The sequence below is a fragment of the Cibotium barometz genome, chromosome 42 (genome assembly GCF_041138505.1).
Source record: "Cibotium barometz isolate CiBa-2024 chromosome 42, ASM4113850v1, whole genome shotgun sequence".
NCBI classification, from domain to species: domain Eukaryota; kingdom Viridiplantae; phylum Streptophyta; class Polypodiopsida; order Cyatheales; family Cibotiaceae; genus Cibotium; species Cibotium barometz.
Window position 1 is genome coordinate 14,998,652 of NC_141087.1, and position 27,654 is coordinate 15,026,305.

Consider the following 27,654-nt stretch of genomic DNA (forward strand, 5'->3'; position numbering starts at 1 on the left):
GGGGCTAGGGCAGCCAGCGCAGCGAACAGAAGGGGGCTAGTGGGTGACGAACAGAGACACAGCCAGCGCAGCGAAGGGAAAGAGAGAGAGAGAGAGAGAGAGAGAGAGAGAGAGAGAGAGAGTGTGGCGGGAGGGGGCTATGAGGAGAGAGAAAGAGATGGCGGGAGGCTGAAAATGCAAGGGTGGGGGAGGGATGGCGGGGCTCTGAAAACGCAGAGAGAGAGAGAGAGAGAGAGAGAGAGAGAGAGAGAGAGAGAGAGAGATGGAGCAATCAAGCAAAAGATTGCACAACACAATGATTGTATTATGATTGATAAAACAACCACCATGTACAATGCTTTTATAGGCACAAGGGCCTTATCTTTTGACCCTAAATAAGAGGGTGTTCACACCTAATGTGTTCACACCACTAAGGATACTTGACTAGACTCCAGACTAACTCTGTAAGCAGTAATACCTAACATTTGTGTGTGTAAGCAGTGATGTCGTTGGTATAGCCAAGTGTCATTGCCCTAGTGAGTAGAGAGAGATGGCATTTTGCCTATAAAAGCATTGTAACTTGTGAACTTCATATCAATCAATACAAGCACTACATTGTACTGTGCAATCATCAGCTTTCAGTTTGTACATCATACACTCCCTGTCTCTTCTGCACATACACCATGGAGGTCCATCATCCTCCATAGCTGGTGGACTGTTAACCCTGAACCTCCACACTATTCTCATTATGAGGCCAGCTGCTGAAGCCCCTTGACAAGAGGATATGCTACCCTGGTCCGCTTGGAGAGACAGTGCTTTTGGGCTCAGTTCTAAGACCAAGAGTTGGCTTTCTGACACCTTGGTGAGACTGACCAGGATGTAAGGAGCTTCTTTATTGGCTGATGAGGAGAATTGGAAAAGGATTGATGTTCTCATGTATGACTAGGATTAAGCATTTGGTGCTACACAAGATCATACTGGCTGAGTTTGGAGCAGCTTCACCTAGGGTCTAGGATGTCTCTTTCAGACTATTACTTATATACACCACCTATCTACACAAGATAGAGATCGCCTCCTGGCTTCTGCACCACGAGAAGGTTCACCTCATGTGGTCATTAGATGGATCGCCTCCCCCTCTTTTGATTACAGCTTAGAGTCCCCTTTTATTGATCTCTTCCGGGAACTACCCAATGTTATGGGCATTTGATGGACCCGTGGTGTGGGGAGAAGGCATAGTTGCTCCAGTGACCTAGTCGGCCTCGCCTCGGAGATCCAGACCCTCTACCCCTCAGCTTTAGATTAGAAATATACTCCTCTGACACAGGCACGCTGTGCCATTGCCTTTGGTTTCCACCACTGCCCTGCTTCTGCCTCATTGTCCTGCTCTGTCCGCCACCGCCTGCGCCACGCCATCGCCTCCCATTTCCGCGGCTGCTCTCTGTTCCTTGGCATGCTGTCTGTGTCGTGCCCGGACTAATGGTTGAACCATCAACCAAAAGCTACTCCCACCCTTAACTGTGGGGAAGAGTGGTTAGGGTCAGGGTTTTTGAAGGCACACCAATAGGAAGCGTGTGTGAGAGAGAGAGGAACACGTTTGCTCATATGATGATGATGATAAAAAGGAGTACAAAAGCCACATATAAAAGATGTGACCTAAAGTGTGTTCACATGGTCCGGCCATAAACTGTGCCAGGTGGACCAAACCACTTATAAATGAAACTAAGCTAAACTGGGGGGGAAAAACCTCCACTAACTGAAGTAAAAAGTGCCCCAGTAACCTACTGATGATCACTAGCACTCCCCTGGGTGCATACGCAGCATAAAACCCAACAAACCCCCCTGGAGTGATATGTGATCACTGTACATCATCCACCAAAAGGAAACAAATTCAAAGCAGTGCGGAATGCTTCGAATTTCGGATGTGGTAGTGCCTTGGTGAAGATGTCTGCCACATTCTGATCTGTAGGGCAGTAAATCAGACTGATATCACCTGCCTAGACTCTCCCGAACAAAGTGATAGTGAATCTCAATGTGTTTCGTGCGAGCATGAAACACAGGATTCCTGGCCACGGCAATGGCACTCTGACTATCAGTATAGATAGGTGTAGGCTCCTCCACTGAAATATCCACATCAGTCATAAGACGACACAGCCATACACACTCAACGGTAGTAGTATAGGCTGCTCTGTACTCTTCCTCACAAGAGGAAGTGGCCACTGTGGTCTGTTTCTTGCTTAGCCAAGAAATACATGAAGAGCCAAGAAAGAAACAATTTCCACTAGTCGAATGTCTGGTATCAAAATCACCAGCCCAATCTGAATCGCTGTAAGCATATAGCCGCATGTCACCCCCCTCAGGATAAAGCAATCTAAGAGACAAGGTACCCTGCAAATACCGAAATATACGCTTCACAGCTTGCCAATGTGACAATCGCGGGCTGTGCATGAATCTGCTCAACTGAGATACGGCATACTGAACATCTGGCTGTGTAGTACACAAGTAAATAAGGCACCCAACAGCCTGAGCATATATAGTGGCATCAAATAAAATACTGTCATCTTGTAGTGACAGTTTCATCCCAGGCTCCATAGGAGTGCTGATAGGCTTGCAATCCTGAAATTTGAACTTCTCCAGAAGTTTAGCAACATAGCGAGATCGCAACAACCCAATGCCTCTGTTATCCTGCACAAACTGTATGCCCAAATAGTAGTGTACGAGCCCCAAATCAGACATGGCAAATGTCTGTTTTGCAGTATCTCTTTAAAAGCTGCAATTTTGTCATTTTTTGATCCCATGAGCAAAAGATCATCTACATAAAGACTGATGACCAGCAGATCTTTCTCTTCTTTCTTTACATACAAAGTGGCTTCTGATGGACTGTTCACAAAGCCTTGAGTAAGCAGGAAAGCATCTATCTTTGCATACCAAGCTCGTGGAGCTTGTTTCAAAGGCCTTTTTCAGCCTGCATACTTTCCCTTCATGACCATGTTCTGCAAAACCTATGGGCTGATGTACATAAACTTCCTCCTCGAGGTCCCCATGTAGGAAAGCAGTCTTGATGTCCAACTGATGATCAACCCAACCACGATGTGCAGCCAATGCAATGACACTCCTAAGTGTTGACATACGGGATGTAGGAGCAAATGTCTCCTCATAATCAATGCCCTTCTTCTGTGCATAGCCCTTTGCAACTAGACGGGCTTTGTACCTGTCAATGGATCCATCTGCATGTCTTTTCAACTTATAGACCCACTTAGTACCAATGGCTTTCTTGCCTTTGGGCAGATCAACCAAATCCCATGTTTAATTCTTTTTAATAGAATCAAGTTCATCCTGCATGGCTTTGTTCCAATGCACATTGTCTCGTGCATCCACAAATGAATCAGGCTCATCATCATCCTGTAAACTAGATGCCATAACCATATTTAAATCCATGATGTGTGCATGCTCATTGGTCCGTGTCTCCCTACGAGTACGGCCAGCAAGAGGAGCATCTAGATGCCTGTCCTGTAATGTCCTCAAATACCATCTAGGTATATGTCTGACCTGTGGAGCCTGTTGCCCCATATTTGGCTCAACTTCTGGCTCAATATCCTGCTGAATTTCTGCACCATCTTCATGATTAGCTGGCTGCCCTGCACCCTCATGGGTTGGATCACCAACTGAGGAATGAAACTCCATAGGTAGTAGGCCTTCAAACACATCATTTTCAGCTTGATTTGCATCATAACTAGCCATGGATAATTCTGATTTTTCATCAAAAATCACATCCCGACTAGTGAATATCTTCTTGGATAGTGGGTCATATAACCGGTAGCCCTTGCTCTCACGGATGTACCCAACAAAAATACATTTTGTGGCTTTATCATCCAACTTCCTCCTCAACTCTTTGGGTATGTGTGCATATGCAAGACACCCAAAAGTACGAAAGTGTGATACCGAAGGCTTGCGGCCATGCCAAGCCTCAAAAGGAGTAATGGAAACCAATGTCTTTGTGGGACATCGATTCAAAATATGACAAGCACACATAACAGCTTCCACCCAAAAGACATGTGGTAGCTTCTTTGCCTTTAACATACATCTGGCCATCTCCATGAGTGACCGATTCTTCCTTTCTGCAACCCCATTTTGTTGTGGAGTATAAGTAGTAGTATACTGATGCTTGATACCTCTACTCTCAAGAAAGGAATTCAACATGTGTGACACATATTCCCCCCCTCGGTCAGAACGGAGGGTCTTAACCTTGCATCCTGACTCTGTTTCAGCAAATGCTACAAAGGCCAAAAATGCATCATATACTTGTGATTTCCGTGTCAACGGATAGACCCAGCATATACGAGAGAAGTCATCAATAAATGTAGCAAAATAGACGCAACCTCCTAATGACTTCGTCTGCATGGGACCACAAAGATCACTGTGTATAAGCTACAACTTTGCAGTTGCTCGTAGAGCCTGATCACGTGGAAGGGAAAACCGATGCATTTTTTCCAAAATACATCCTTCACATATGTGATCTGGAGGCTTCTCCATAAGAGGTAGGTCTGTCAACATGTTATGTCGCTGCATAAGCATAAGACTACCAAAATTTACATGCCCCATGAGAGCATGCCATAACTCCGCATCAACCATAGCTGGAGTAAGAGTGAATGCATGATAAGCAGACTGATCCACTGGCTGAAATGCATCCAACTGATAGAGTCCATGACATAATGTACCAGTAAGCATCAAGGTCAAAGCATTAGCTTTGTCTCTGACCATGCATTTGTCATCATCAAAGTTGACTTGCATACCACACTGTGCTAAAGAAGAAATGGACAACAGATTCTTCTTTATCCCTGGTACATATAAGGCATCTGTAAGGCGAAGAATAGAGCCATCAATGGCTGTGAGCTGAATCTCCCCAATGCCACGAACTGGATATGAAGCATTATTGGCACACTGAATGGACTTGCCAACAGGGGCAGGGCATACATTACAAAACAAATCCCTGCGAGATGTAATATGCTTTGAAGCACCACTATCAAAATACCAAGTACATGCATGCTCAGTCACACTGAGTGCTTGTGAAGACCAAGAGGCATCATAACTGCATGTGTAGAAACAGTAATCCCTATCTTCAACAAAGGAAGCAGTCTCTAGAGGAGCTTTAGAGGTATCTTTTATAGACATCCCAGACTCCTCCTCCTTCTCTTTGGCAATCCTCTTCCTACACTCTGTGATGTAGTGACCTGGCTTCTTACAGTAATGGCATTTGCCCTTCTTCTTGGGCTGTCCATCACCTTTCTTGGTATCGTGAGATGAACCACCATCACCTGAATTCTGATTTGAACTCTTTGGCTGAGACTTGCCTTTCCCTTTTTGACCTGTCACAAATGCTTGTTCAGCACTTGTGTTCATGTTCATGTTCTTCCTGATTTGCCCTTCCTGTAACAAGAGAGCAACAAGTTCTTGATACTTTAGGGGCTCAATAGCATTCCTCATGCTAAGGTTCAAAGAGGTATGAAAAGCCAAGTAGGATCTTGGCAAAGAGTTTAAGATGGTGGATACAAACTGTGTCTCAGGAACACACATAATAGAGTATATACAAGCGGTCCATAGTGTGAACACTCTAAGAGGAGTGGGTAGATGTGGACTAATAATGATAAAAAGGAGTACAATAGCCACATATAAAAGATGTGACCTAAAGTGTGTTCACATGGTCCGGCCATAAACTGTGCCAGGTGGACCAAACCACTTATAAATGAAACTAAGCTAAACTAGGGGAAAAAACCTCCACTAACTGAAGTAAAAAGTGCCCCAGTAACCTACTGATGATCACTAGCACTCCCCTGGGTGCATACACAGCATAAAACCCAACACTTACTTCATCGGGCCGGGCTCCCGTCTTCACCCGTGTCCTTGCCTAACTTGAGAAAGGCAAGAGCCAAATCGAGCAGGTGGGATGGATTGCAAGGGGAATTGAAAAACATGCTCGACTACATTGATGCCTAGGTCAATGCAACTACAGAACCAAATGGACGTAGTGTGCTTACCAGAGACTGCCTACGGTTGCTGAAAGAAATTTTGACTATTTAGGAAGATCACCGCGAACGGGAGACGACAGAAATACGAGAGGAGATGGCCAAGATGAAAGAATAACATGCTAGACATTCAGATGGAATGGCGAAAGAGATTGCCAGGCTGAATGGAGAAATATAGGACTGCAAGAAGGAAGAAGGAGAAATCTCCATCCTCTTTGAAGTTTCAGACCTCAAGGTGAAGCTTTAGGAGGACATTGTGGAGACCAAAAGGGAGATTGAACAAGGGTGGGCTGTAGTAGTGAAGAAAGAAGTTGAGGAGTGGACAGAGGTCACGAAGAGACACATGACACCACACACGCCCACTATTATTCATGACACGATTGAGGAGGATAAAAGAAGGGAGATTCAGGCATTTTATGTGTGGGTGGTTGGGCTGTAAGAAGGAGAGTCTGCCAAGGCAGACACCACTATACTATGTCAGAAAATGGGCATTGAAGGCACACCATATATGGATGCATGGAGAGCAGGTAAGGACACCACACATGCCTGCCCACTACTCCTCAAATTCTTGGCTGGGCAGACCGTAACACTGTGTTAATGACCCGATGTTCCACTCACAAGAGACTGCCCGAAGGACACCACCAGCCAGAAAGAATTCTTGGATCATAGAGCTGCCCTCAAAGGTGAGAAAATTTATCTTGGTAATGACCTCACACCCACATAGGAGGAGCATAGAAAAATGAGCATGCCGCAAGTGCTTGAAGCTCGTAAGGTGGGAAAGTGGGTAGTTTATATAGATGGCAAAGTCATCATCACAGATAGACGTCCCAAATAGGGACATGGGGTTTATGGGATCACACATCTGAGGATGTCAGTCTGAAACTGCAATTGGACTTTGTGGTCAATTATTGGGGGATTCAGGGAGACTTTCACAGGATGGGACATCATCTTCTACACAGAGATGCACCAGAGCTAGGAGAGGGACTACCACATGTATCAGGATACCAATGGGAGTCGAGCTTACCAAGGGGAGACCTGAACAGCAAGAGGGGTCAGGGGATGAGAAGTAGCGGTTTTATTCAGAACACACTTACATGTTAGCATAGTTGAGGGATGAGGAGGCCCGCTACATGTGGGTTCGGTTGCAGATTACAACCTCCAAATGTATTTATGTGGCAATATGCTATTTCATTCCGGATTCTTCACAATATCCCCCATAGGAGCGGAGGGAGTCTCCATACACAGCTCTCTCCGAGGATATCAGTGTCTTCTTGGGACTAGGCAAGGTCCTCTTACTTGGGGACTTCAATGCTAGGAACAATAGTGAGCAGATACAGATATATGATTTTGAGGACCCTATTAGGTTGCAAGTGATAGACCATAATGGCATAGGGCTACAGGGGATCTCACAGGACCATGGAGCCATCACTTTTTATGGGAGATGCCGCCTAGAGCTTGGCTCATGCCACAGCCTTGCTATCTATAATGAGATGGCACGGTGGCCTGCATCAAGAGGGCTTACTAGTTTTCCGCACAAGGGGGGCACCAGCATAGTCGATTATCTTATGGGATCACTAGAACTAGCCTCGTTGATACTTGACTTTACAATCTCACCATGCCCGATTGGTGCCGACCACAGCTACCCTGACTTCGCCCTCATTTGCACACCACCTACCCCAGCACATGCACTGCCCATCTCACACTCCACCCAGATCCATTTCACCGATGATTGTGATCTTATCTATGCAAATCAGCCCTACCATCGCCTCTTGGATGTAGATTCATCTGCACCCCTCACCACCCTCACCTCACAGCTCACAACAATCATCCACACATCCGCCATCGACAGTTTTCCACACCCCCTTTGGTCCATTGCCAAAGCTTGCACAGGTACCATGCCTCAAAATTGTTTGTATGACGACGAATGCCGTATCACACGTACACGTCTTTTGCATGAGGTAGCTACTGGCCAAATCCAGAAGTGTGAAGCTGAACAGACTAACCAACACCTTACTCGCTGCCGCAAGAAATGAGCACATTGTCGTAAATAGCACGAGGACTTGTACCAGCCTTTCCTGAGTGGGAATTCTTACGAGGCTTGGCATAGGATCCGGGAATGCCGCTTACCCACCCCCATCATAGACCCACACATATGGCACTCATATGCACATGCATTATACCACATACCCCCCCAGCCACCCCCCCTCCCCCTCCCACATCCACCTCACTCATGTCCCATCACATCCACCTTCTTCACAGGAGTGAAGGCTATACGTAGGCTTCAGAATGGCTGATCACAAGATCACTAGGGGCTTATGGCTGAGCATCTCTCTTATGCACACGACACCTTGGCACCCCTCCCAGCCCATATGTTTAATAGGGCCCTCTTAGAGGGCTTCCCTCCCAGTTGGTCTTCACACATTAGTGCGCCTATCCATAAGGTGGGAGACCCCTTGGATCCTAATAACTACTGAACCATCATGATCGGCCATATCTTCGCAAAGCTCTATGGATCTATACTTGAGTCTGAGCTTAGCACACTGGCAGAGAGGGCACCGGGGCAGGCAGGATTTAGGAGGACGGTCTCCACGTTGGATCACATATTCACGCTTCAGGCTATCATTGAGCAGGCCAAAGCTGATGGCCGCCGACTATACTGCTGTTTTGTGGACTTCCGCAAAGCTTTTGATATAGTGCCTCGGGCTTGTCCCCCGTTTGACATGATGTAGGCTATCATTGCCTTATATGAGTCACTTATTGGCAGGGTGAGATGCCCTAGAGGACTATGTGAGGTCTCTAGCATCATCGGAGTGAAACAAGGATGCCCGCTATCTCCGACCCTCTTTGGACTTTACATAGATAAGATCTCAGATTTCATTGACAGAACCGGAGGCAGAGGAGCTTTTCTAGGTGGTATTCTTGTTTCCATCCTTTTATATGCTGATGATATTGTGCTCATTGCAGATTTTGAGGAGGGGCTACAGAAGCACATGGATACTTTATAGGATTTTTGAACACAAAGGGGGCTCTTAGTCAACCTTGCGAAAACCAAGGTTATTGTATTCCACACCTTCTACCCAATTGCAGGCCGTACACAGATCACTTACATGGGTAGCAGGGCTGAGGTGGTGCACTCATATGTCTATCTTTGAGCTACCTTCACGAGTCCACGATTCTCTATGAGACAGGCAGTAGAGGATAGACTCACTAGAGGATATGCAGCTCTAGCCTTATTCGAGAGCAGTGTTTCTAGGCACATTTTCACAGATTTATCCTCGGAAGATTGGCAACGCATAGAGCGTCCTCAGATCATGATGCTATCATGAATGATACGGAGCAAGCCATCTGTTCCCCACGAGATCATCCAAGCAGAGTTTGTTGCAGCCCCTATGTTGATGGACGCCATGTTCCAGATAGTCACTTATATGTAGAGGGTGAGGGAGATGGATCCACTTCTACTCCCTCGAATTGCATCTTGGTATGCCACAATACTCACGTGGTTTCAGGCACATGGATTACAGATGGATCAGCTCCCTCCATTTCAGTATGATCCAAATTCCCCATACATTAGGCTTTCACATGAGGATAGGAACTGGGTGATCTGATATGATCGACTGGGGCTATACACATGTAACACATTGATCACACTGGTAGGCCATTGCCTACCAAGATGCAGTGCTACAGAGATCAGTTCCTAAGATTCACAGCAGATGGTTTCATACAGAGACCAAGATAACTCAAGTTATCTCGATGCCTTCATGTCCAACGCTATGAGGTAGCCATTGGCCAGCTTAGGGTATCATCCCATAGACTTAAGGATAGAGATTGACAAAGCTGAGCGGATACCCAGAGAGGACAAGACATGTAGACTCTATTTGACGGGGGTTGAGTCGTAGGAGCACTATGTTTGCCAGTGCCTAGTCTACTATGAGATCAGAGGGAGGTTTCACTGTCTATTGAGAGAGGGCTTTGGACCCTTATCCTGGATCATGGAGTACCCAGATCAAAGGTGCCTTGGACTCTTCCTACTAGAACTCACCCAACACAGAGAGTCACTACTCAGATATCCTTGCCCCCAACAGCCCTCCTCACAGCTTACCATCACCAATTTTTTCTAGCCTAGAGGCATAGTTGTTTCTTTACGGCATAGTACAACATCATATCGTACGGTACGAATTTTTTTTTCTTTAAAAAATTGTTTTTCTTAAAAAAAATATTCTTTTTGGGGGGTAATGGTCTTGTTTTTGCTTGTCTATGGTTGTTTGAGCTTCCTTTGTATTATGATGCTTCCCTCCTTTTTAAAATACTCCATATCTCGAAATTGGAAATACCTAAGTTTATAAGTATTTTTTTAAAACACCGTATCTTATCGTACGATAAGAAAAAAATTTATATCGTACCGTATTTTCCCGTACGGTATCGTATCGTGCAGTATTGTACCTGACAACTATGCCTAGAGGGGTGGATAGGGAGGCACGAGAGCCCACCACAATGAATACGGGAGCCTATACCACCATGGGAGTCACATCAGATCAGGCGCACACACTGCAGAGAGCTATATGCCCTCGTCCCCTCAGACCCAGACCACCCCCAGCTCATCAGCCCCGGATTTAGGAGATCCTGGCCCGCTATTGAGCAGCCTCATCCTCACAGAAGACTATCGATGTCTCTAGCCTTCTTGGATCACCCATGATGGATATCCTGGATGGGCCCTTGCCTGATATATACATGGTTGATCAACTGTTTTTATTCAGCACTCCCATATCCCATCACTTATTGTAACCTATACCTTGCATAATGGGATCTAGATTTTTTCATCTTGTATAATCTCAGAGTCTGAGATCTTAGCTTTCAGTTTTCAGTTTTAGTTTACTGTTGCTTTTTCTTATTTCGTCCATGACGAGATTTCATGGACACTGTGTACACGTCATTTTGGTCTCATAGACCTTTTGGGCCTTTTGAAGACTTAATTTAACTTTCTCTCTCTCTCTCTCTCTCTCTCTCTCTCTACCCCTCCAGGGGCGCCCTGCCTCTATCTTCTCTATGATTATTACACGGCTTTTTCTTGGGTCTAAGAAAAACAAAAAAAAGCCACTAAGAGACAATTAAAGAACTCTAATTTTCTGTGAAGCCTTGGATTTTTTGTTTTTTTGTTTTGTTGGGGGGGAGAGGAGGGGTAGGGGTGTTTAATTTGCAAGTGAAATTTTTGTTATAACAGAAAACTTCCTGCAGGGCATGGTTCTGGTTGAAAACTGTACTGTAGTTCCAGTTTCTACATTGGATGAACTTGAAGCAATTGTTATGAAAGGACTAGACAGACGGCACATTTCAGGCACCCAGATGAATGCTGAAAGTTCACGTTCCCATCTGGTTCTTTCTATAATCATCGAGAGCACAAACCTTCAAACACAAGTTCAAGTGAAAGGAAAGGTAAGTCTTCTCATTGCATTACATAGACACACCGATCTCCTTTTGAGTATCTTTGCTCATGGGAGCCACTGTTTTGTGCAGCTTAGTTTTGTTGATTTGGCTGGTTCTGAGCGGATCAAGAAGTCAGGCTCAAGTGGAGAACAATTGAAGGAAGCTCAAAGCATCAACAAGTCACTATCCGCACTCGGTGATGTGATTAGCGCCTTGGCAACAGAGGAGCAACACATTCCATACCGGAACCACAAGCTCACAATGTTGATGAGTGACTCGCTCGGTGGTAACGCAAAGACGCTAATGTTCGTAAACATCTCTCCGGCGGAGTCGAACCTTGATGAGACATACAACTCTCTTGGGTAGGGTTTCCCTGATATTAATATTAAAATTCTTCCCCAAATGAATCCCAAATATAGGTGTTCACCTGCTTGACTTGAATGCTTCAGGTATGCATCCCGTGTGCGAGCCATCACCAATGATGCTACCAAGAATGTATCGTCGAAGGAGGTAGTACGGCTAAAGAAGCTAGTTGCTTATTGGAAGGAGCAGGCAGGCAAAAGGCCTGAAGATGAAGACCTTGAGGACATTCAGGATGAGCGTCATGTAAAGGAAAAAGCATGAGGTACATGCATATATCGCGATGGAGGACGCGGAGCACATTGAGGTTACTACACGTATCACAACATGAAGACTGTTTTTGTAAATGTGTCGCATCGTGGATCAAATGTACATTTTCGTCAAGTATTCAGGCTCGGGGGGTGCTTATTTTACCACTTTGCTCCAATTTCCAAGCCCATGCAGATCTCAAGCATTTGTTCTCCCACCTTTTTATCAAGCCTTTCAATTATTGCTTGTGGCCCTCTATTGTAGAATTGGTGTATGCTTCATGGTGCCCATTTGGAGGCACAAGCTCAAATATGTAGTTCTCTCTATACATACTGACTTTACAGACTGCTGTGACACGTTAAAAATTGGATGGCAATATCAGAATCATGCCACTTGTGTTCAGCAATATATACTTAAGGGGGGGATTAGCTTGCTTTTCAGGTTGATGTTTTTATGTCTCCCGGCTTCCATCAGGTCGCGTGATAACTTTGTGGTTTCTTTGTGCCTTCACCTGCTCTTGGATCTGTTAGGTCACCCAACAAGAATTGGTCTTTGATCAGCTTTTGTCCTTTGAGCATCCAAAAGCTACTTTGGCACCCCACCTGGTGGCTGTGAGGTTTGCTTAAATTTCTCCTTGGCATCTGCTCATTCATGAGATGTTAGGGGTCCCAATCTGTGGCTGTTTTCCTTCCCAAAGCATGCAGCACCATTGCATCCACTCAGCCATGGTCTGTGTCATGTAGTGTGAAAGAATGCTTTGTTCCTTCCCCAAGCATGTACTCACCCATGGTCTGTGTAATATAGTGTGAAAGACTTGCACTTAGTCCAAGATGGCAAATCGACATTGCAGACTAGAGTGCATTAATCACTATGTGGATGCCTGTGCATCTCATTGGTTCTCTCCTAGCTTCATATATGCAAGTTGTTATGGTTGCTTACTTTGTTGTGGATTTGACAATAACACCTCTTTGTCCACATCCGTGGACAAAGAGTCACTCATATGGCCCCTACAAATACATACAAAATGTCACACTAAGATTGCAATTTAGGCAAAGATTTAAAAAAAAGAGAGTAAAACTCAACTAGGTAGCTATTTGCAAAAAACAAAAGAAAACCTTGGAAGCTTATTTGAAACCATTGAAAATAACATAATAGCTTTTGTAGTCCTAAAAACCTTTTGCAATTAAGGAAAAATAAGAATGACAAAAGAGTAAGAGAAAGGAAAAAAGAAAGAGCGTATCTTGCTTATGAGTGAGGTCATGCAAAAAAATGTGCCAACACAAACATGAGAAAGAAATATATATTAACACTTCTGAAGATCTAGAAAGTGCCATGTCTAGTGTACCTTCCTTCACCTATCTACTCCCTCTAGCACCACCACGATTAGGTGTTAGTTGTGGCCTTCTCTTATGAACTAAAGAAGTTTATAATGGAGATTTGATATGCTTGTGAATCCTTTGAAGGTTCACATGTGGTATTAGAATAACCTTCTATGTAGCTTTTTAGGTCTTGGTACAAGGCACAATTAGATTCTATGTAGCTTTTTAGGTCTTGGTACAAGGCACGATTAGATTGTAGGGGGTGCAAAGCTAGAAACTCTAGCATCAGCTTTGCACGGTAAGAGTTTATCTCTCAATACAGATCTATAATTAGGTGTAGCAACACCTCTAGACTTTCTAGATCTTACAATGAATCCATAGAAATCCTCATCCATAGATTCTTCTTGCGACTATTACCCATGTTTCAAAGGATTGGCGTTGGTAAATAGTACTTCTTCCTCTTAAAAGGGAAATCCTCTTCTTTTATGTTTGGGTTGCCTTTATGGATTTGAGATTATGTGTTCAATCATAAGAGGTGATCTAGTTAGACATTTAACAATCCTAAGCATGGTTTCTGCTTGTTGTTGAAGAATGTCTTGCTGCTTGTGGCCCTTGATAAGAATGTTCTCATCTTGGGGTGATGGGTTAGGTTTTAGTGTCTAGATTGGACTATTAGGGGCACTGAGTGAGGTGGTTGGACATCGTTTCATCTTCTAATTCTCCTTTGTATTACCATGTTCCCATTGTTCTTGCCCATGCGAGATGAGAACAAACTTTCTTTTGAACACTTGTAACAAGCGTTGCATGTGGGTTTTGCGGTTTTACGGAAACATTTTGAGGTGGATGTGTAGCCTTTACATCTTTTAGAGTTGGGTCTTCTACATGCATCTTTCCCTTGTCCTCTTGAGGTGCCTTAACCCTGTCATTTATGTTTTCTTAGTTCTTTATGAGCATGTGGGTCTTTTTTGGATGTCTATTGTTAGCCGATTTCTTTTACACATTGTATAGAGTCCTTTTTGGAGATTTTTTGAATTTTTTTCGCTTGCAAGTAGCACATTCACTAAAACCATGGACTACTATTTGTTATGCATACTTACAATATTGAGTGTTGAGTATTATGAGGTAGCTTGAAATAAAGTAACTCTCCTCGGGTAGCCTATGAACATATGATCGATGGCACATCATTCATATGAACATGATAGCTTGCATATTTGAGATATTGATTTTTAAGTATTACGGGCCTATAGCTTGTAATAAAGAAACTCTCCTTGGGCAGTCTATGAACATGTGATCGATGGCACATCATTTACATAGGGGTTGTAAGTTGTCCAGCAAGTACTATAAATATTTAAGTACTAGGGCAACCTTTAACCTTGTGGGATCCACAATAATAGAAGCATTTAGTTTTTACCCCTTGGATTATTCTGGTTTGGGACAAGGAAACTTGTTGTGTGTATGGGGTTTGAGGTAACATTTGTATTGTTGTTGCACAACTGAGATGTGTCATGACCCATAATTTTGCAATAATCATAATAATATATACTGGCTGAAGATACTAACAATGTGGGTTTGGGTTTGGAAATGTACACACCACATTTTGTCCACAAGTGGGAAATCTTGATAGTTATGGTTCTCGAATGACTCGCTTAGGCACCACGTGCATGTCCTCTTGAGTTTAGAGCACTATTTATTCCTTGTGTAACCCCCCTTTTTAGACTCCTTAGCATCTAGGGGTTGAAAGGGTTGTTGAGTGTTAAGTCTGATCTGGGTTGGCCATGACTTGCATTATGCCGAGAATGCTTCTTGATGAGTTGGTGTATATAATTTCCAACAAGTTGATACTGTTTTGGGTTTATATTTTTTGTTTTGTTTGATTTTTTTTTGGAACTTATAATTTGTTTGATTTTTTTGGAACTTATAATTTGTTTGATTTTTCGAAACTTATAATTTGTTCAAATGTTTTTTGGGTTTTCTAATTCATTTGGATTTTTTAAGTTTTTAGATGTTTTTGGTTCTTTTGTGTTGGCTTGGTAGGACAAGAGACTAATTTGCATGCAAATAGCCTTTTTTTAAAGTGAAACACTTCTGGAGAGTATTTAGATCTCAAAGTCACACTTCTGGAGAGTATTTTCCACCTCCAATTCAGATCTCAAAGTCGTACTCTTGGAGAGTATTTTCCCACTTCTCCAAAGCTTCTCCCCACTTCTTCAAGAAATTTATTACCCTTTCATGACCTTAGCTTCTGAGGTCTCAAAGTGAGGGTATTTTCCCACTTCTCTAAAGATTCTCCCCACATTTCCAAGCTCTTTATTACCCTTTCATGACCTTAGCTTTAGTTTCTTAACAGTGTGGAAAATTTATTTACAACCGCGAAACACTCATACTTGTTGTACGTGAAAAACTTGAACATCGTGAATTGGCCGTACGATAAACAAATCAGATATGAAAAACTCTTTTTCACAAACGTGAAAAACTGTGATTTTTGGATTGCATCTTTTCACGGCGTGAAAAACACTAATTTTTAGATAAACCCTCTATTGGTAGCCATGTAATCACGGCATGATTAATGTATCTAACTATGCATTCGAAATGCACCTAGCTAGTTCCTAGCATGCTTCGAGAACAAAAACCAACTAAATAAATGCATTCCCAATAGATCTAAATACATGCTGGAAAACAATTTTCTTTTCTTTTTCTCTTCTTCTTCCTCACACACCTTTCCAATATGCAGGGAGTGAGCACATGACTCACCACATTGGGCTATGGAATACTTCAGAGAACAAAACAAGAAGCAAAATAATAGAAGCACAATGGCACTCCTCCTTAGCAACTGCACCAAAAATGTTATGGCATGATATGCTCTCTCCCAAAAACACATTCACAAGAGAAAGCAAGAACGAAACCCAATATGTCATGGGGGGACTTACAAATGTGTAGTAATAGATGTATCCCTGTCTTCTTTTTTTAGAGAGATCCATACATACCTATGGTAGACTACACAAGCATAAGGATAGAGTAGAGAAGCGAGAGCAAGACTTAATTGCACAATGGGTGCACAATGAGAGAGTGTGTCGTATTTTGGAGAGATTGACTAATATACAAGGCCATACATCTTCACACACACTTAAACTATGGTTGACCGTATGCCCAAGGCTCATAAGTGGCCTATTGCTTATAAAATGCTTGATCTCATTATACATGCATGTACATTCACTAAGGATTCATCCTAGCTTACTGCCACATGATCTTGGAGTGTGATTCACCCTAAGTATTCTGTTGCTAGGTGCCCATCCAAGTTATAGATTTGGACACTGTTGTATATCCTTTCGGTGTGTCCATCTTTGCTCTTTGATGTAGAATATTAGTGGTGTAAGATGTTAATGCCAAAATGGTACCCTTTCTCAAAATGGGTCAAAATATCTATACTTGTATTTACGTTCCTTTGGACCTCTCATCTCTTCTTCTCCATTTCTAGCCAAACTTAGATCCCTTGCTAACCTCAACAATAAATCATTGTAACCTTGCTTGTGATTGCCAAAAAAGGGGAGTGAGCAAAAACTCAAAAACACACAAAACAAGAGCTCACAAAAAAAGCAATCGCTTGTAGAGGTCTTCACCTTGTTTAGGTACTCCCGCCACCAACAATCACTAACTGCTTCATTTGCTAACAAGTCTTGTCTATTTCTTATGTGGGGGGACGAACAATGACCATTGAGCATTCTCTCAATATTAAGAATAATAAGCTTCTCAATCTCCCTACAATAAAGTCTTCTAATTGATCATCAATAGTTGGATCAAAATTAAGAGGAGCCACTAATAATCTACAAAAATGACGAACACACCAAAATGATGTACTAGTAAGATTTGAAGAAATGGTGTCTAAATCTAAAACTTAGACGGGTGCTCATAATGGTCCAATGCAATACTTATGGAGATTCCCACTCCAATAGCGTGTGGTAGTAAGGTAGGATGAATCTCGTACGAATGTATGATATCCAAATCTACAACATAGATGGGCGCTTGTAGTGGTCCAACGGAATACTAATGGAGATTCCCACATCCAGGAGCATATGGTAGTAGTAAGCTAGGATGAATTGCCTATGAATGTACTTCACGGATGTATTATGAGATTAATCTTATGAGCCTTGGACGCACCCGACCGAACCAAAATTTAAGTGTAGTGTGAACACTTATGCCTTTGCATATAAATCAGTTTCTTTCATAATACAACACACTCTCCCATTATGAAATTGAGTCTTTCTCTTGCTTCTCTACTATCATTATGCTTGTGTAGCTAGCATAGGTGTGAGAGCAAGGAGTATGTGGCTACCCGATGGACTACAATTGAGCTAGTGTGATAACCGATCGTCGGGAGGAGCACGACAACGTAGAGCTCTCTAAAAGAAGAGAGGATTGCACCCATTGTGACAAACTGGTATGTTTCCCAATACATGTTGAGTTTTGTTCTTGCTTTTTCTCTTGTGAATGTGTTTCTAGGAGGGACTAGAATTTCTATGGTAGGAAGCTTGAAGAAGCTAAGGCCCTGGTTGAGGAGTGCCAACGAAATCATGAAGCTAAATTAAGGGCTAACAGGGCTAGGGATACAATGTATACAAGAAATGAGCTGATAAAGAAAAGGAAATTAAATGTGCCTACTCCAATTCTAGAAGAGTCTAAGGGAGGGACTCACACACTCAATTCATAGCAAGAATGTTTGAGGAAGTAGAGCAAGTTTGTCCATCATTCATTCCCTAGGGGTGGGTACATGCGCGACAAAACACATGGAAGGAGCTCTCACTTGCCAGGGAGCCAAGAGACATAGGCAGTCTTGCAGCCATACTATCCACCACCGTTAAAATGCCACTAGGGCCATTGTTACGCAATACTCCGGCATTGTGGGCAGACATAAAGGATTGGGTAGAGGGAAGATTAAAACCAATGTCCACTAAGAGGAGACTCAATCACCTCTAGCAGAGGAAAACCTAGAGCATGTGGAGGTGAGAACTCCTAGATTCGTCAAAATACCTTTTAATCAATTGGGCCAATATTATGAGAGTGATGACACAAATGCTACAATCCCAATCTATCATAACGGATACCAAGCACTGGTGGCTATCCTGGATAGAGGATCAAGGGTGAGCATCATTACAAAACGATGTTGGAAAAACTAGTAAACCAAATTTGGAAAGAGTAGATCTAATTGTTAAAATGGCAGACAAGACATCTTTAAGACCTATGGGGCTATTGAAAAATGTTAGACTTAAGCTCTTTTCATTCCATTACCATCATACATTTGTTGTAATGGACTTTCTATGCTAACCGGATTCATACGACATTATCTTGGGCAGACCTTTCATGAGGGAAGCCAAATTGGTGTATGATTAGGTGTTAGATCAGGTGTATGTTTGAAAAGATTCGCAGATTCTAAAGATTTCTCTACAAACATGGAAGGCACACCCAATGGAAGGGCAATTGTTTGGGAATTATTCGGTCACCACATTGAGTGAAACATGTCCCTACAAGTCTGCCAACCAATGGAGGAGAATTCAAGGGAAGAGGAAGAGGCATCAATGTACGCATCGCTTCCATCTCTAGATTTCAGTGAAAACTGGATGCATGTGCTTGCCACTATAGATGTGTTGCAACCCAGAGGAGGAACCCAATATGTTAAATTAGGGAATGTTCCTACCACCTTAGTGTGCATGTTAAATGTGTAACCAAGAGAAGAAGATATAGAGGATTAAGCCTCTAGCATAGAAGGGTATGGGTCATAAGGCTGCACCAGTACCCAACGTCTCAGAAGATGGCGAAAACAAAAGAGGTATATCTCTCAACAAAATGCCTTGGTATGAAGTAAACCCACGGACGCCAGTGGTGGCTGAGATATCTCGAGGTCACTAAGGTGCATGAGGAGTTTTCTAAGAATTGGGGTGAAGAGTTGAGTAAGATATCCCTAGAAGGAAAACAAGAGGAGAAAATTATACCTCAAGAGTAAAAAATGCCTAAACTCATGAAAGCAAGGCAAAACAAAATAAGGCCCTGGCGTGGAAGCTGAGTGCGAGGCTAAGAAGGCTATGGCTCAGACAAAAAAAAGAGGCTGAAAAGATAAGCCAGACCTACTTTCAGTGCCGAACCATTTCAAAACATACACAATTGACGAACGAAAAGTGGTCCAATTAACAGCTATAAGAGTAAAGGAAGATGGTTTGTCCACGTCATACGACGGTCTAGCCAAAGTTAAGGAAAATGATATTGTAAAGCCAGGATAGGAAACCAAACCGGTCTATATTGCTAAGGACTTAACTATAGGTGAGGAAGACGAACTCATAGCTCTCCTCAAGGAATTCAAGGATTTCTTTGCCTAGAGATACACAGAGATGAAGGGTGTACCACACCCGAAGTGGTATAACACACGATTTTGATCATGGAAGGATAAGGCCATCCAGGCAGCCGTACCAAATGAATCTGAAATATGCAGCGATTGTAAAGGAGGAAATTGACAAACTTATCGCTGCAAATTTCATCTATGAGGTTGAGCACATAGATTGGCTCTCACCAATCGTGATTGTGCTGAAGAAGAATGGAAAATTAAGGGTATGTGTTGATCTCAAAAAGGTTAATGCAACCACCAGGAAAACCACTACCCACTTCCATATACCGAACATGTGTTGGAGTGGGTAGCAAGTGAAGAAGCTTACAGCTTCTTAAACGAGTTTTCAGGCTATAATCAGGTGTCCATAGCACCAGAAGACCATGACAAAATAGCCTTCAACACGATGTGGGGAACATATGCTTATAAGGTTATGCCTTTTGGCCTCACCAATAGCCCCAGCAACCTTCCAACAATGATTGATGTGCACAGCCTTCAAGGACTACTTGCAAAAGTGGGTGGAGGTATTCATTGATGATCTGTGTGCACACTCACGCTGGACTGAACATTTGACTTGCTTGAGAAAGGTGTTTAATCGATATCGATTATATCGTATATCCTTAAACCCTTTGAAATGTCAATTCTAGGTTAAACATGGTGTAAATCTTAGGGCACATTGTGTCTAAAAATGGTATTTCCATGGATGAGAGAGCAAGGTAAAACTGATCTTGGAATGACCCCCACCCACTAATTACAAAGGTGTATAGAGGTTTATGGGCCATTTTGGGTATTATCATCGCTTTATCATTTTCTATGCTGAAATTGCCAGACCATTGTATAGACTACTTATCGTCTTTGTTGAATGGACTGAGGAAATCCAAGAAGCATACGATAAGTTTAAGAAAGCACTAGCCAATTCACTTATATTGAGACCAGCCAAATGGGATCTTATATTCCACATGCACATTGATGCATCAAACTTCTCAATAGGTTGTGTATTGGTAGCACAGCCTAGGGAATTCAAATCGGATTACCCAATTTGCTTTACCAGTCTCATCAACTAAACAATGCAAAGATAAATTACACTACCACGGAGCGTGAAGGGTAACCGGCCATGGTTTATGCTGTAAAGAAATAGCGACATTACTTACTGGCCAACCAATTTGTATTCTATGTGGACCATCAGGCCCTATTATATTTGGTGAACAAGTCTTGCACTAGGGGAAGAATCACACGCTGGTTACTTTTACTCTTGGAATTCGACTTTACGATCACAGTAAGAAAAGGGACACAACATGTGTTGGCCGATCACATGTCTAGAATTCTGAATGGAGAATGTGCAACTAGTATTGATGACGACCTTCCAGATGCTTATCTATTCAAACCTGACATGGTGCCTGAGTGGAGTGAGGAAATATCTAACTATCTAGCTTTCCACCAAGAACGACCATTGAATAAGGATAAAATGTGTCGGCTTATTAAGCTAACCGCACCTTATCAATTGATTGGTGGAGAATTATATAAGCTAGGAAAGGATGATGTTTTAAGAAGATGTGTGTGAGAAGATGAATTTGTCACAATACTAGAAGAAGCACACTTAGGAAAGGATGATGTTTTAAGAAGACGTGTGTGAGAAGATGAATTTGTCACAATACTAGAAGAAGCACACTTAGGAATAGCCGTAGGACACTTCGCTAGAACTTACAGTCACAAAGTGCTTCAAGCGGGACTGCGGTGGCCTACGTTATTCAGGGATACTATAGAGTTTGAAAATGCGAGAAGTGTTAGAGATTTGCTATTCCACAACAAAGAGACAGGATTCCGCTCACTCCTGTGATTGTAAGACAACCCTTTGAGAAGTGGGAGATTGATTTTGTTGGACCCATTAGTCTAGCAGTGCATCCGTCGCCTGATATGTAATTGTGGACACATATTATTTCATAAAGTGGGCAGAGGTAAGAGCCTCTAAGCGAGCTGATGCACGAACCACGACCAAGTTCTTATATATGAACAGATCATTTCTAGATTTGGCTGTCCACTTGAATTAGTCTATGATTGGGGTTCGCATTTCATTAATGAGGTGATTGAACATTTACTTGCCGAATTCCTTGTAGTCCATCGAAATTCATCACCTTATTATCCACAAGAAAATGGTCAGGCAAAGAGCACAAACAAGATTTTATGTACCATCTTGACTAAAACATTAGAAGCCAATCGCACAGATTGGGAACATAAGTTGACTGTAGCTCTATGGGCGTATCGTACATCGTATAAGGTAGTGACAGGATATACTCCCTTCCGTCTAGCTTATGGCGTTGATGTGGTAATGCCTATGGAGTACTTAGTTCCAAGCCTACGAATTGCAGTACAGGAGAGCCTTATCGAAAATGCTTTGGCCGAGAGATTGATTGATTTAGAAAAACTTGATGAAACTCAGCTAATTGCATCACATGAGCTTATGGTCGAGAAATTGCAGAGAAAGTGTTAGTTTGACAATTGATCTCTTATGAAACATGGGTAGCTCTAGACAAACCTCACCTCCTCGAATACCACAAATGCACAAGTGCGAGGTGTGCATGTATCAACTACAAAAACTGTGGGGTTTTTTAATGTTAATATTTCTATCAGAAATAACCCCTTGGTGGGAAAGGTATTTATCATGCCTACAGGAACTATGGAAGAAGAGATGATTCTTGGACGACAATCCTGGATCTGCGCCAATAATTGTCATATCCAATGGGAAAAGAGGGTAGCACAACTCAATGATGGCAAGGATACCCTCAATGTGACATTATGGAGCCCCTTAAACAAAGGAAAATAGGCATGACAGGTGACATGGAACCATCGACGCCAAAGAAAGCAGTGGTCATACTAGAGAAAGCATCCACGTCACAACCTCACCTCCATATAAGAGAACCGCAAAAACAGCAGCAAAAGTGTCTAGTACGTCAGTAGTGGGTTCCCAAAGCCCAACTTCAACCACAATGATACTATGATATAAACAAGGTCTCATGGGGATTAAAGCAAAAATTCAGGCTACAGGCATGGAACCAAGAAAGTTTACCAAAGATAAGAAGCAATATTCCAAGAAGAACCGCCATCCTCGAAGTATTCAAAAGCAATGGGTTCGAAAGGATATACTAGCTACACAAGGCTATTATCAAGGCAATACATTAGTATGGGTACCCAAGTTCAATCGAAGATCCAATATTGCATGCACCTTCAGGAGAACCGGAAAAAGGACCATAAACATAAATAAGACCAATTCCCAGTTAAATTAAGTAATAAGACGATACAAAATTTGTTCTGGAGAAAGAAGCCTATTCAACCAAGTGAGCAAAGTGCGACATTGCCAATGTCATCCACCAAGGAGAAAAAGCTTAACAAAGTTGTGGATAAGGGAAAGGAAGACGTGCACTCACAACAAGAAACAAAACAGCTTCCACAAGATTCAGTGGATTCACTTTTCAATTGGATGGAGGGAAAAATCAGAAGCTCCCACACTGAATTGAAGCGGTTGAAACAACAAATTTCCATGAGTTCCCAAGTACCACATTAGTTTCTGTGGCAATAAACACGGAAGAATTACAAGAGGTATCCGTTCCCCAACAAATGGGTACGAGGTTTGTTTCATTTGTATTCAATCTTGTGGATGGGAAGCCAGGTCCTCCACACTCCACACCAAGAGCTTCCCACCATCACCTCTGACATCTTTGACCGCTCTGACGCCGCTGATGCCCTCCGACCGCTGGTACCCTCCGACGACTTCGACCGCTGTCACCGCCAATGCCCCTTCAACATCTCCGACTGCTGGTGCCCTTTGACATCTTTGACCACTAGTGCTGCCCCTTCGACATCTTCGACCGCCGTCATTGTCGATGCCCTCCAACCATCATCACCAGAGGTGCCCTCTGACCACTCCGACCACCGATGCCCTTCGATAGCTCCGACTACCATCACCGCTAGTGCCCTTTGACATCTCCGACGTGCATGGCACTCATGAATGTAACACCCCTTCGGCTCCGACGTGCATGGCCAACTCCGATGGCACTCATGAATGTAACACCCCTTCGGCTCCGACGGTCGTCACCACCGATGCCCCTTTAACATCTCTGACTGCCGGTGCCCTTCCACATCTCCGACCGCCCGTCACCCTCTTCAAGATCCTCTTGAGCACCATCTCCCTTTATTGACTGAAGATATCCCCTCTACACTACATGATGAGGGTTGGAACTTTGAGAAGGAGGACACCCGAGGAGATAAGGGGAGCACTCTCTCGGTAGTAGGACAGACACTCTCTTGTAGGACATTCATTGTAGCACATTTTGGTAGTTGAGGACACACTCTCTCTCTTTTATCACATTTATTATAGCACCTTGTTGAGGCAGGGAGCACATTCTCTTTTGGAGCAGAGTCTCTCTTGTATCATTTCTTTCGATCTCTTAATCTCTCTTTCTCGACTGAAGATATCCCCTCTACACTACATGATGAGGGTTGGGACTTCGAGAAGGAGGACACCCGAGGAGATAAGGGGAGCACTCTCTCGGCAGCAGACAAACACTCTCTTGTAGGACATTCATTGTAGCACATTTTGGCAGTTGAGGACACACTCTCTCTCTCTTTTATCACATTTACTATAGCACCTTAAGGCATGGAGCACATTCTCTGTCAGTGTTGTCCTCTTGTGGTGTTTTGTCTATCTCTTTGTGTGAGTGAGGGAGTGAGTGATCAGTGGTGGGTGTGGTGTAAGTGAGAGGCCTGTAGGGATACTACGGTGCTAGGTGGTGGTTGGAGATCATGGTAGACAATGTAGAGCATAGGTCTTGCATGTCTAGCCACCAGTGAGGTTGACTCATCCTTGGCGGGTATACTTCTCTGAGAGGATCCATGCTCCCTTTTCCCCAATCCTAGTGTTTGTGTCAGTAGTCCGTGAGTTCCCTAGCGAAGAGGACCGACGGAGTCATCCACAGCTTAAGACAAAATTTGGCGATCACGATGGGACTCTCCTAGAGGTCAAGGATAGTCTCAAAAAAAATTTCTTTATCTTTTTGGTGATTTCTGTTCATGGTGAGAGGAGTGTTGTGTATGCCCTTGAAGACTAGAGCTTTTGGAGGTGATTCACCCCTTCATTCTCCTCTTCGAACTAGTCATTGCAGGGTTCTTCCTCGTTCCCTTACTCTTCCCTCAGCATCTTCCTCTTCTAACCCTATGGCAGCTCCAGAGCTAGAGCCATTGGCTACTGTCCTTAACCGCCACGTGCAAGTTAAATTACCAACCTTCAAAGGTACCATCACTGAAGATGCAGAAGATCATGTGCAATGGTTCCTCACTATGTGTGACTCAAGAGGTCTCAACCGAGATGATGCACGCTTGGTCTTGCTCCCGACAATGCTGGAAGAAAGTGTCGACCGGTGGTACAGTCAATTTCTCGTCAACCACTTCCCGGATTGGGCCACCCTCAGGTTACAATTCTTGGCTGCCTTTCGGCCTAGAAAATACTTCGACCTCATTACTCAAGAGCTCAACCAACTCTCCATGAAGACGGGGGAGTCAGTGGCCCAACTTGTCACGCAAGATCTAAAGTTTTGGTTGCTCAGCTACACCAAGATCCTGGAAACTACATGCCGTAACAATGGGTGTTTTGAGAACTCCCTATAAAAACAACGATGAAGATGAGAGAGACCTTTCCACCCCAAGGCACCCTCCAAGATAGAGATACACAAGTGGAGAATTCTTGCCTCATGGCGGAGTGCAGTACCTCTTCGTCTCCACTTATCCTCGGCATGTCTTTGACTCCTCCAACTATTCCTCTGGTCCTGATGGTAGCTTCTACATCTGCTTCCATGGACGAGCTAGCCAAGCTCAATGCACTGCAGCTCTATGGGCGTATCTACATCGTATAAGGTAGCGATGGGATATACTCCCTTCCGTCTACTTATGGCGTTGATGCGGTGATGCCTATGGAGTACTTAGTTCCAAGCCTGCGAATTGCAGTACAGGAGAGCCTTACCGAAATGCTTTGGCCAAGAGATTGAGTGATTTAGAAAAACTTGATGAAACTCGGCTAATTGTATCACATGGGCTTATGGTTGAGAAATTGCGGAGAAAGCGTTGGTTTGACCATAACCTGAAACACAAGGAACTAGAAACGGGGGATCTTGTCCTTATGTATGGTGTCAGAAGCACCAAGAAAAAGAAACTCAAATACAGCGGGTTCCGACCTTTTAGAGTCTCTGAAATCACCCCTCAAGTGTCGGCCTGAATTGAAACCATCGAGGGAGTAAAAATGGAAGGATACATCAATGGGAGTAAACTCAAGAAGTATTATCGACCAACACTGACCCAGGAGATGCTCACACAAGAGCATCTACTAAAACAAAAGAAAGAGTTGGCCAAAGAAAAAATCAAACAAGCTCAAGAAGAAGCCAAGGCAAGGGAAGCCAAGGCCAAACAGAGATTCCACGGGAAAATGTTGCATGTGAACATGGCTTCACTCACCCTTCTTGATGAGGATGATTTGGACATTGAGTCAACACATCTCAGTGTAAAAGTTTCTACGAAAGAGAATCACGTCAAGAGCATTGCATTAATTGATATGGGATCAAGTCATAACTTGATCTCCTATGAAACATGGGTAGCTCTAGACAAACCTCACCTCGAATTCACAAATGCACAAGTCCGAGGTGTGCATGCATCAACTACAAAAGCTTTGGGGTTTTTAAATGTTAATATTTCTAAATAACCCCTTGGTGAAAAAGGTATTTTTCATGCCTATAGGAACCATGGAAGAAGAGATGATTCTTGGACGATCCTGGATCTACTCCAGTAATTATCATATCCAATGGGAAGAGAGGGCAGCGTCGCAACTCAATGATGGCAAGGATATCGTTAGTGTGCCATTATGGAGCCCCTTAAACAAAGGAAAACAGGCAATGACAGGTGACATGGAACCACCAATGCCACAAAAAGCAGTGGTCATACCAGAGAATGCGTCCACCTCACAACCTCACCTCCATACAAGAGAACCACAAAAACAACAGCAAAAGTGTCTAGTATGTCAACAGTGGGTTTCCTAAGCCCAACTTCAACCACAAGGATACTATGATACAAACAAGGTCTCATGGGGATTAAAGCAAAAAAATTAGGCTATAGGCATGGAACCAAGAGAGTTAACCAAAGACAAGAAGCGGTATTCCAAACAGAACCGCCATCCTCGAAGTATTCAAAAGCAATGGGTTTGAATGGATATACTAGCTGCACAAGGCTATTATTAAGGCAATACAACAGTATGGGTACCCAAGTTCAACCCAAGATCCAATACTGCATGCACCTTCAGGAGAACCGAAAAGGACCATAAACATAAACAGGAACAATTCCCAGTTAAATTAAGTAGTAAGACGGTACAAAATTTGGTCTGGAGAAAGAAGCATGTTCAACCAAGTGAACAGAAAAGTGCGACATTGCCAATGTCATCCACTAAGGAGAAAAGCTGAACAAAGTTGTGGATAAGGGAAAAGAAGACGTGCACTCACAAGAAACAAAACAGGTTCCACAAGATTCGGTGGATGCACTTTTCAATTGGATGGAGGGAAAAATCGGAATCTCCCACACTGAATTGAAGAGGTTGAAACAACAAATTCCCACGAGTTCCCAAGTACCACATTGGTTTTTGTGGCAATAAATAGACCTAATTATTTCAAATTTTACTAAAACTTTACAATTCTTATACAATTTTAAGGAACAAATATTGTAAAATTTGGCACTCCTTAGTAGACAAATACAATTCTTATACAATTTTGAGGAACAAATATTGTAAAATTTGGCACTCCTTTTAGGAGATGAATAATCTGATATAACTAGCTTATTTAGAGGAAAGGAGAAGAGTAAAACACTATGCAAAAAAACATCAAAACTTGGAATTAGTAGATGACTGAAT

The 27,654-nt window shown here is 43.1% G+C and overlaps 1 protein-coding gene across 4 annotated transcripts in view; it reads left to right on the forward strand.

The window, feature by feature from the left end:
• ZWI (kinesin-like calmodulin-binding protein (ZWICHEL)) overlaps positions 1-12,435 on the forward strand; it is a 114,051-nt gene extending 101,616 nt beyond the window's left edge. For all 4 annotated transcript variants that reach the window (XM_086780740.1, XM_086780741.1, XM_086780738.1 and 1 more), the window contains 3 exons: positions 11,232-11,429; positions 11,511-11,782; positions 11,870-12,435. In XM_086780740.1, the coding sequence (XP_086636866.1) occupies positions 11,232-11,429; positions 11,511-11,782; positions 11,870-12,044 (645 nt within the window). In that variant the 3' untranslated portion in view covers positions 12,045-12,435. The remainder of the gene's footprint in view (positions 1-11,231; positions 11,430-11,510; positions 11,783-11,869) is intronic.
• Positions 12,436-27,654: the final 15,219 nt, after the last annotated feature.